At 36.6% G+C, this 11,765-nt stretch overlaps 1 protein-coding gene across 1 annotated transcript; it reads right to left on the bottom strand.

The window, feature by feature from the left end:
• Positions 1-8,219: 8,219 nt before the first annotated feature.
• LOC149075937 (uncharacterized) lies at positions 8,220-11,335 on the bottom strand. Its single transcript, XM_089245468.1, has 2 exons — positions 10,927-11,335; positions 8,220-8,548 (listed from the first exon to the last, which is right to left on the bottom strand). Exons 1-2 carry the CDS (start codon positions 11,116-11,118, stop codon positions 8,330-8,332), a joined length of 411 nt encoding a protein of 136 aa, XP_089101594.1. The 5' UTR covers positions 11,119-11,335; the 3' UTR covers positions 8,220-8,329.
• Between the last annotated feature and the right edge of the window lie 430 nt (positions 11,336-11,765).

The raw sequence follows: 11,765 nt of genomic DNA, 5'->3' as shown, positions 1-11,765 counted from the left end.
AAACACATATTATGGGCCTTTACTGACCAGATAACTTGGAGAGCCACCTCCGTTCAACTAATATATTACATGAAGGGCACAGCAATGTGGAAACATCATGTATGATAAAGTAATATTGTTGTCCATCACATCTGTTACAATTTCCAATGCTACAGCTCGATAAGCTATGAGTTACCTGAAAGATTGCAGGTTTAAAATAACACCATCAGAACTGCCACTTTGCAGCAAAAAAAAAAACAAGTGCCATAACCGCTGAACCCAACTGGCTGTATATATATTAATATCTTTTTAATTTTTTTTTTTAATTATGTTTGTTTTTCTTTTTTTAAATGAAAAAAATTCAAGCATTTAAATTTTAATTGATTGTCTGAATTGTCCACAAGAATGACCTATTTATTGTACAATTCTTTGAATCTGTGTATATTGTAACCAATGCAATAAAATTGAGTGAACATTCAGTAGAAAAATCCTGATCAGAAACTTAGAATTCTGATTAAAAAAATAGCCACGGTAGCGATTATAAAACTTGCGCACCCAGAATAAAAACCTATTTTAAAGTAGTGCCTACAGACTTGTATTAATTACAAAAAAAAAGATGATATGAATATGTAAATAAGCAACTATATAGTTCTAGAATATTCATGAATTTTTATTCGATTTAAAAAAAAAATCATGATTATTATTACCACCACTTTGTTTCCTATTGGCATTTGAAGTAGAAAATTCAAGTTGTATTTTCATTTTATCATTAACTAGAGTAAATTTCAAATCACCTACATATCAGTCATTCAAGCAATAAACTCTGTGTAAAAAGAGTTTCCTACTCCCCGTTACCATTCATGTCTGTATTTTGTTGTGTGTTTGCATTTTTTTCTCTATTTTTTTTCTGCATTGTCAGCATTGATTAATAGATATAGTCATTAATAGAATTTTTTTTTGATGTTTTATTGGATCTGTGATGATGTAAAGAGTGTGTATTCAAAGAATTTTTAAGAGTCAATGTAAATATACAGGATCATATAATGATTTCGGATACTGCTTTCTAATTTGCTGGAAGAAAAATTGTTGTAAGATTAATTTTTATCAAATATGTGAATACGTTTGATTTTAGGTATGGTTAGGCTTATAGTATTCTCTATGCTGATGATTTTGGGCTCATCATTTCATTCATAGGTGAAGAATTTCATTAAAAAAAATTAATTTTGTTACTGTTTCTTGATTGTAACATTTGAAGCATCAAATTTGCATTAATGGTTTCCCCATAATCAATTTTTGAAACATTTTTTTTTGGATTTGAGAGATTTTTTTTTTTTTAATAATATACAAGAAATCAATGTTTGTTTGTTTTTTTTTTTTTTTTTTTGCTTCAAAAATATTGACGCTGAATAAACTTCGTCAACTATTCATAATCAGGTTCTTAAATATTTTATTTGTGGTTGCAAGAGGTTATATATATGTACACATATATAAAACAGTTTATTAACATCATTTGATGAAACCTATAATAGTTTCCATGAAGTTGATGAATTTTTCCCATATTAAATTAAACCTACCAACTTCATTTGGTAATTATGTGTAATTGACAGTAAAAATGAAATTTGTCAAACTTACTGAGATGATTAGTGATTATGCGTAATCGTCATAATTGACAGTGCATCACTTTTACCATAACCTATACATACCTATGTTGCCACAAAATAACTGGCTTATGGGTTCAATGACAGTTTATGATTGATTTTGTATTTTTCTCCGTTGAATCTAAAAATTCTTAACAAAAAGTTAGGAAATGTGTTCCCACTTTCAAATTTTTACAAGAACTAATTGGTGAATTAAAAGTATCACACGTAATTGGATATTTATGAAAATTTGAAATTATATATCTTTGCATAGTGTTGCATTTTTAAATTTCAGCAGCATTATTCGGCAAAAAAATTGTCTTTGTGAGAGTTGTTATCAGGCAACAACTGAAAATGTTCAAATTAAGTAATTGTTGTTTATTTCACTTTTTATCACCGTAATAATGAATGGTAAATTACTCACAGCGTGCTGCTTTTATTGCTACATGCACAAAATTAAGAAGAAAACCAGTCTCAACATGATAATGTCTTCAAAAAATAGATAAATAATTGGCGTTATGCAATAACTATAAATGTCTTCTTTTAATATTGTAGCCAACAAAGTCTAGTATTTCTTGTGTGTCCTGTGCAGGTACAAAAAAGTCAAAATGATTCTGAAACAAAAAAGGCTTTCATGGCCATCGAGTAAATTAGAATTAAATTTAAGAGTTTTTGTGTTTTTTGGCGGACGTGAAATACAGTTTTTGTCTTCCGACGTTTCGTTCGCACGAGTGGTGAACATTTTCAAGAATTTGCCACTCATGCAAACGAAACGTCAGAAGACAAAAACGTCTACCAAAAAACCCGAAAGCTCTTAAATTTAATTCTAATCAAAATGATTCTGTTTGTGTTAAAAACCATCTATTTCATTCAATTACAATAATGATTTTTTTTTTTTCATTTCTTTTCGCATATGTGAATTTTAATTTCTATATATGATCAATTTACATGGGTTTTCTAAATTAAATGTTGATAAAGTTGATATGACATGGCCAGATTCACCCTGCCTCACATCTTTTGCAATAAGCATAAGTTGAAAACAACTCACTTAACTGGTCGACCAAGAGGTTGATGCACTGCATGGTTTGGTATGTATAGTAGCTACACAGGATGGGTCACTCCGAATACGTAGCAATTGGTTGTAGGGAACATTCAAAACAACAGATGCGTGCAATCGATACTCAAAGTGAGTTGTGTGATGTGATTCAGTTCCTCTGCAAAGAAGGTACTTCAGGAAGAGAAATTTTCGGAGGAATGTAAGAGTAGTGTATAGAAGCATATGTTTGTGTCATGTCAGTATGAAAACCATATTAGCACCACCATTTCTAACAGGTAATAAACATTACCAAAAATAGGTTTGCCAACTTTGAGATGCAAGCTGATGTGCCCTTTCCCCCCCCCCCCCCCCACTTTTTGAAAGAAATCTCTCCAAAGCAAGTAACAGACCTTAGAATATTAAAATTGCACTCATAATGATATTCATCCGTTGCCTATTTTGTCTTTAGAAGAAAGATGGCAGCACTCTAACATGTACATATATGATTAATTGCATTTTTAATTGGGTTGCTGTATTTTTGAAACATATGACATCCATATTTTGATGGGCATCTTTTTATCAGCCACCTCGTTGGGCATTTTGCCTGTTGTGGCGTTGTATTTGTATTTGAAACTTACATGAATACACAGATACACAGTTAGGTTCCACAATAATTCTGACACAGCCACTTCTTCGGGGATAAATGGTATTGAATTTCCTCTGTGGCATCACTACTTCACTACAAAAACAGAGAAGGTAGTTTTTTTCACAGTTACCTTTGATGTCAACATGTTAAATGAAACTAAGCACACATGGACGCTCCTCTCAAATTTTGAAGCCTCTGTCTTTGACAAACTCATAGGCCATGTTTTTTTTTACAGGCCTGTAGTGAATTCAGTGGTTTCATTTGTGAAGCTAATATTTAATTAAATTCCATTAGTTTAAAGCAGTGGTTCTCAACCCTGGGACATATGGGATCCCTTGTGGTCCTGGGATATCCTGGGGGGGGGGTGGGCACAGAGGAAAAACAGATGAACAGGGTTGTTCATCCACTTTCTTGATCCGGGTCCAGAGTTTCAATCTTATTTATAAAATTTTCTGCTCACTATAAATTTAGTTTTGATTTAGTTCAATTCAGTGGGGGGGGGGGGAGAAGGGTAGAAAGGAGTAGAAAGGGTCTCGCTCTTGAATGAGCATGGGGGAAGAGGGGCAGCTTGAAAAAAAAATATGGTGCAAAGAGGGGCATGGCCTGAAAAATGTTGAGAAACATTGGTTTAAAGTAACAAAATAATATGATTCATCTGACACTGGTGCCCTGTCAGCCTCTCAACTAGTGCACGATGGATGCTGCACCCCCCCCCCCCCACTCCTCCACATCAAACACACACAGTGTTGCTTAAACTCTTTCCTTGACTCAACGGCATATACCTACAGATACTAAACCATTCAGTGCAGCCACCTTTTAGTCACTTACCCCATGAAATATGAGTAATTTTCACTGATGTAAATCTACATTGTTATGAGACAAATAATTGAAAACACTGTTAATTGTCGCTTATTTTTTCACCAACACTTGTGAAAACCTAATTACACACAACAAGAAATGTAAGTGTGCAGCATTCATGAAATCATAATAAAATGCTCAATTCCATGAATGCGGAGACAATGTTCTCACCCAATCATATTAATTGATAAATATTCTTTTCATTTGTACATCTTCCTTTGATTATTATTTTAAGGCAGTTATATGCTTGTCGTAATGTATTTAATACTTTGTTTTTCTATGATGTATACACTGTATATACATACATACATCCATCTCTGTGTGTTTTAAAAATCGCTCTTATGTATTATTCAGAGAAGAAAAATACCAGCATGTATTTTTAGCTGCAACTTTTCACTTGTCTGCCAGTCGATTGGCAACACGTATTTTAAATGGAAGTGATACTCTTCACTGAAGTTATTACAATTAGCTTATATATGATGATATTATTGCTGAATTAAAGAAATGTTTTTTTTCCTAGAATAATTTCAATTTCTTCGCTACTTTCCTCACACATTGAACATCTGTCACGAGCCCAAAAACACATGTATTTTCTTTATGGTGCTGTAAAGACACCAGTAATTTTTTTGCAGTAAAATCAAAAATGCATGTGAATTGCGTAATCTTAATCGCCTAAAAGAGATGAGAATTTTTCTTTTTTGGCAATTTTTTAAAATGTATTTTCCCATGTCAAAAGATTTGATCGAAAATATTTTTAAATACGGTTGTTACAGTAAATGTGATAAATCAGGCTATTTATTATGCATACTTACTAGTCTTGGTAAGTTTCATAAATTTATCACTTTTACTGGCGAAAATGCATAATACCCAAGTGCCATTGGTAAATTTTATAAATGCTAAAAAATTCAGTTTTATTGGTGATTATGCATAATTAAACTAAGTGTTGTTGCTAAATTTGATAAATACTTAAAATTTATTGCATTGCCTTTATGTATAATACTCTAGTGTAATTGGTGATTTTGATAAATATGGAAAAAAATTCCGAATGTGTCTGGTATGTGTGATGAATATAATCGGACCACGATGTAATGATATACAATGCATGAGTTATTATTTACAGTATATTATGCAGGGTGAGCATGCTGTTTTTTCCACAACTTCATTCTGTTTTTCGAATTTGAATATCTAACCAGATATAAGATCTTGATATTCTTAACTAGGCATAAAACCTAGGGTGTTCACCACGTGGTGATGGGCTTACAAGTTACAGAATTCATAAAAATGATAAAAACAAGCTTAAAGAACCGCAAGAAATAATAATTTCAGAATTGTTAAAAAAAAATCGTTTTTGAATCAATGAGATTAGTAAAAGAAATTTTCGAGGAAAGTAAATTAATGATAAAAACACCTGTCGGCAAGTGCGTGAAACTCGAGTTTTCCCTCCGACTTATACATTTTCACATTGATGAAAAATGGTAATCTGATCTTATTTGAATATTTCTTCGTGAAATAATTCTTTTTTTTACTGCGAGTATTGCATTTAAGGCAATAAATTGCATTTTTTGGCAAAATTTAATGATATTCCGTATTTGGGACCAAATTTTCCTTGATGATGTATGGCGAACATAAGTGTGAAGTGCAATTTTTTTTGTGCCTATACAAAGGTTCAATAATTTTTCATTCAGTCAGAATTAAGTTATCAAGTCTGTCTGCGGACCACATATGCTATTGTCGCAGAGAATACGTTGAGAAACTCCGGCTTAGCTGCTAATGCAGAGTTATTGTAATCTGTTATTGAAACAGTAGATTCAATGAGTGCAGCCAATTTCCTAACCAGTATTCGGACCCCTTAATATCGTAGTTTTTAATCATTTTTCATATTTTAAAATGAATTATAAATGCTTTATTTTAGCGACTATTTCAGAGTTTTTAGTGCTTTTTTGCCCGCCTATTTCGATCATTTTTAGCGCCTAAACTTCCGGGCTGTTATAACAGGTACTTTAGTTCAAATCGCATCTTTTTATGTCAATTGGTTGATTTTTTATTAATTTTTAAAACTTCGTCCACCCTATATAGACATTTTCTCTTCATTTCCGTAGTGAGTGAGAGAACACTTTTTTTTCCAGTTCGTGTGTATGAGGCAGTCACTGAATTTAGACGACATTACATCATTTGCTCTTGAAGTCGCAAATATAATTGAATGACTAACAACAATGGAAACAAACTTTGTAAGTAATACACACTAATGGAATCGTTATTCTTTTTTGTTTAAACACTCGAAATAAGAAGGTTACGAGGGTCTAGTAACCTGAAATTGATGGGCCAAGTCCAAACTGCTCCATGCGTAAACAGCATTTAAAATTATTTGTGAGATAAAAGTGAAGAGAGAAAGAGGAGGCGCTATTTTTAGAAGGATGGGACCTATACACACCATGGCTGTTTTATTTTATTCTATTTTTTTGATCATGTCTAAAGCTTTCGACTCATCGCGACGACAACGTTTCTGACAAAATCGGTACCACTCATTTCGCTTTAAAACGTTTTCCGTAGGAGTTGGAACGGGTTTCAGTGGGGAAAAAACCATATTTATTTATTTTTAAAAAAAACTCTCATTTGGCAATGGAAATGATGAAGCAAGGGAAAAAAAATTGCTACCGTTATTTTCTACGGGATATTTAGAAAAAAAAAATTGCTTTCTTTTTTTGCCTTTTTCTTGAGGCGTGGGTCTTCCTTTATAGACAGACAGTTCCAGTGAGAGTCTCACCATTATACTGCTTTTATATTTTGTCTTATCGGAGTCGTTCGCCTCTTATTGCAAATAAGATTTAGGATGATTTCGGTGAACGCCTATGTGAAGACAGAACTGAGAAAATGATTCTTTGAATAATATTAGGGCGGGGGGGGGGGGGGGGAGAGACTATGGCTTCTCCTTTTATACCGTGTGGGCTTCGTGGGATGAGATTTTTTTTTTTTTTTATTTCGAGCTGTGCTCTGGAAACTATTTTCGGAACGTTGTATCAGGAACTGTTATAGTCGTGAATTGCAACGGAAGAATGAAATTCAGTCCGATTCGTGTTTGAATTTTCGTTTGGTGTTCTGAATGTAGAGCCAGTGGGGCAAAGAGGTATTAGTATGGTGACCATATGTGTCGTATGTACCGGGACTGTCCTGACTTTTTGCCAAAAATGCCCCGGTTCTTCCCGTTTTCTCACGAAGTCTGCTTGAATTTTTGTTCTTAATTGTGAAGTCGAAGATTGAAATTACTTTTCAATGTAAAAATTATAATAATGGTAATTACAACTATAAGTAAGGATATTGATCTCCTATATATATGGTGAGCATCTTGGTGAATGTTTTATGTCGTGGAACTCATTTTTATCCACTGCAGATTGCAATTTGCAGTAATGCTTCATTTCCTCTCGTGATTTTTCCGTGATTTCAGCAATATTTCATAACTTTGTTCACTTTTGGCGATAGTTGGTGATGTTTCGGATTTTCCCGCATCTAGAATCCCAATTCCTCGTATTTCTCCTGATGAAATGTAGTCATTCTTGGAAGAGCCGTAACTAGGATTTTTGCCGCCCCAACAACTTTGAATTCAATAATTTTGTAATATGGCGTTCTTTGTTCTCACCTAAAACGGTCCTGAACCTAGGTCATTGCCTTCTCCCTGCTTTTTCTGGGGGTGGGGGGCAAAGGAGCATTTTCTGTTGTTGTTTCCATTATCGGTCACCTAGTATAAAATTAACTGTCTATAAGGATACCCTGTTCTCAAAAACCCAATTAGAAAGTTGAAGCCAAACTACTGAGGTCAACAAAAAAGTTTCACGTTTCCAAGTGCAATATTCACTGAGATAACCTATTTGAATTCAAAAAATCGTAGAAAAGATGGGAAAGAACAGCATAAACGGGGGAAAATAAGCATTATCCGTTAGTTCGTGCTGTTCTATCCCAACTTTTGTCCGTCCAATAAGTTGGGAACAATATCCCAACGACGAACGGTTAATGAAACAAAGGTGGCATCAGGACTTACAGGACACTCTGTATAAATAAAATAAACTGCTTAAGATGTTCAGATAATTTTATTTTCTGTTGAAAATACTCGTATTATATTATTAATATATTACGATATATTATTATTATTACTATGAGTATGAGATGTGACGCGAGTTTCTACTCTTCGCCAAGGATAGCCTTCAACTTGAGAACTTGGTTTCTGTCCAGCGGTAAGTTGACCATATTGCAGACAGCTTCCAGGGCATTTGGCGAAAGGGTCCTGGAAATTTCAATAAATCTCTGAACGACGTGTTGGTTCTCCTCGAGGGCCTTAATCAGCGGATTGTCCAACAGATCCATCGCTGACATCGTTCTGGTTGGTTCCTTTTCAAGTTCCTGGAAATACCAGGTACTATGTTTCATGTTAGTAAAAAAATATAAAGTTAGTACTAGATCAGAGGGCCGCAACCACAGCTAAACCCCCCCCCCCCCCACCACTATGAGAGCCGGACGAGAGAGAAAAGACACCGAATTCAATCATTTGATTTCTCGGACTTTGTTTAACATTATGGGGGGAGGGGGTGACAGATGCATGCTTGACCCCCCCGGATGACCATCAAATTTCCTGTAGCCAGTTGCGGCACTAATTACGGTTAAAAAACAGGGTGGGAAAATAGTCCGTAGAAACTTTAAAAATGAATAAAAATCAGAAAAATAACCGAAATAAAAAACGGTTTGCAGAGTTCGCATTGCTAGGTCACTGAAATTTTTTCAAGAAAGGAAAAAAAATAACTAAAAAACAGCCGATGGGTGGCGCTGGTACGAGCGACTTCGGTGGAAATATGCAAATGAGACGGTTATAAGAACTTGCGCTCCTAATCCACAGCCAGTTCACCGTTGTAGACCGTGTATGTGGACCTGCTGCACTCTGCCGTTGCTGGATTTGAGACTCGCCTGCAATGTGGTGGTGGTCATGTGGAGAACACATACTGTAATAAACGATTTGGAGGCATTCTGTTCGTTATTTTCGCGTCTTTTCTTTGACTTGTGTACGTAGGTGCCACCTATCGGCTGTTTTTTAGGGGTTTTTTCCTGTCTTAAAACAATTCCCATGACCTAGCGATGCTAACTCTGTAACCCGTTTTCTTATTACAGTTATTTTTCCGGTTTTTATGAATTTTTAAAGTTTCTACGGACTTTTTGCCCACCCTGTAGATAGTAAAGTATATTGAAGCCTGTTGTTTTCCCAAGTGTCCGTTAACGGGAGGTTTCTACTAATGGAGTGTCCGTTATGGGAGGTTCCCCCCCCCTCCCCGTCATTACATATAATGTATTCAAGTGCTTCTTAAACTTTTGTGACCTACGGCTTCCTTACCCTAGTCAATATCAATCCGTGTTCCCCAGAATAGTCCAGAGCAGATATTCTGCATCCATAAAAGAACTTCATCAAAGCACTGAGAATAGGAACACATAAATATCACCAGCACACAGCGACGCCCCTAACAAAGATTGGTGACGCCCCTAGGAGTATGATTACGCTGTGCTCGTAATCAACCATGTTATACTGGTCTCAATGAGTTCGGAAAACCCGGACTCAAACATTTTTTGGGAGAATACATTTTTCTTCTGGGGGAGGAAGAGAGGAAGGGGCGGGGGTCTGCATTCAGAAAATTATACGCACTTGTAGTTCCAGAATGTACAGAATACTGAAAAATACTTAGGGGCCGTTCAAGTATTACGTAAGAAAATTTTTAGCCATTTTTGACACCCTCCCCCCCCCCCTGTCAGCAAAAGTAAGCAAAACGCTGACCCCCCCCCCCTTGTCAGCAAAATTTCGTCATCAGCTCTGCCCCTCTGAATCCTAACTCATATTTTCATAAAGGGTGGTTGATGACGTAAGCATTATCCAACCCCCCCTCCCCCCTTGTCATCAAAAGTCAGCAAATCGGAAACCCCCTTCCCCCCCCCCCATCGATGATGACGTAATACTTGAACGGCCCCTTAAACAAAAATAGGCTACATATGCTAATTTTTTTTGAACGCTAGTTGAAAATTCAGAATTAATGAGAAATTTAATGAAAAAATTCAAATTTAATGAAAAAATAATTATACAATAAATGAAAAAAATAATTTCACAATCAATGAAATATATATAAATAGTTTCAGAATCAATGGGGTACGTATATCGTTATTAATAATACAGTTTTATAGTTGTTAATAATAATTAAAAGCTTTAAATAATGTGGGGCATATTGGCCACCTGCATACTTCTTAACTGGTGAGCCAATATGCCCCACATTATTGAAAACTTTTAGCTTTTAAACTCAGGTAGCCTCATGGGCATGGCCTCCCCACAAGGGTAGGACTGGCAGGGCTCTAACCCTGACACAATTATCCCGGGACAATTATCATCATTTTTCGTTTTTACATGCTATTAACTCACTATAAAAGGTCCCGTGAAAAGTCTAACTTGGGGGACCCGAAAAAGATCTCGACCTCCAGGATGTAGGGGGCCATTCTCATGGGCATAGGTTTACGCATGATTTTTCCAAGGGTGAGTGTTCATTTTTTTTCTTCCGTCGCTTTTAACGGCAAAATAACTAAAACTACAAAATCTCAGCCCAAGGATGAGTGCCCCCTCCCCCGTCCCCATCTACTGCGTACGCTAGTGCTCATGAGTACAATTTGCCAATTTTGATTTACACACACGCGATGCCTATAACTGGAGAAACAGAAAAGTAGCAATTTTAATAAATATTTTATTTATACAGTACCTTGGGGTCGTTGACGTCTTCGTTGTCCCTCAGCGAGTCCTTGATCGTTTGGCCGAACTTCTCGACGGACATCTTGCAGTAAATAACAAAAAGAAGACACTTGGACACGACAACCTCCAGTCCATGGACAAGAATGTAAGACAGAACAAACACGCAGTAATTCAAGTAATAATATCCGCGGAAGGACACCATCTTGTCGCTTTCATCGACAGATACAGGATGTGACTCCTTAATTATGTCTGAGGAATTGGCTGCACAGAAATTGAGGAAAAACAACAACAAACCAATAATAAAAGAACATTTTCCTCCGTAAACATCATTTCACTTCTCAGGTGATCCAGACCAGGGCCGTCTCGACCGGTATGCAAACCCAAGCGAGGCCCGGGGAGGGGCTGATTATGAGATATTTGGAGCTCTATGAATGCTTATGAATGCGTTCGTGTAAATTTGTAGGCTGGTACTTATATACCTAGGGTCGTTCCATGTTTTCCTTGATGAGGGGTGGTGTTCCCGTCTTGTGGCAGGTTCTCTCTCGTGTCCGCGGTGGAGTGGGGGTGGTCGGGGGTCTCCCTTCGCGGGGCGTGTTGGGGCGCTGTGGACCGCACCGGCGGGGCCTTGCCGCGGGTGTCGGGACTGGGGGGGGGGGTTGCGCCCGCGGTGCTGTCCGCGCTTTGTCGAGCGGTGATGTGCCCTGGGATTGGGGGTTTGGGTGTGGGGGTGTGGTTGTGCTGCTTGGGGGGTTGATGGGATGTTGGTCCGAACTGGGTGTACTTTCCCGGCCGGCTTGCCGGTTTGAGCTTTTTCCGGCACGCCCACGATCTCATGATCAATGAGCTTAT

The sequence above is a fragment of the Pholcus phalangioides genome, unplaced genomic scaffold (assembly GCF_987345545.1).
Source record: "Pholcus phalangioides strain wild (caught in Gottingen) unplaced genomic scaffold, Ppha-v1.0 ptg000015l_1, whole genome shotgun sequence".
NCBI classification, from domain to species: Eukaryota; Metazoa; Arthropoda; class Arachnida; order Araneae; family Pholcidae; genus Pholcus; species Pholcus phalangioides.
Note: the sequence above shows the minus strand (reverse complement) of the source record. Positions and strands in the feature narration are given on the sequence as shown.

Coding starts and splice junctions, on each gene's coding strand:
- LOC149075937 (XM_089245468.1), bottom strand. CDS start 11,118: ATGGTGTCCTTCCGCGGATATTATTACTTGAATTACTGCGTGTTTGTT. Junction 8,549..10,926: donor AAGACGTCAACGACCCCAAG/GTACTGTATAAA, acceptor TGGTATTTCCAG/GAACTTGAAAAGGAACCAAC.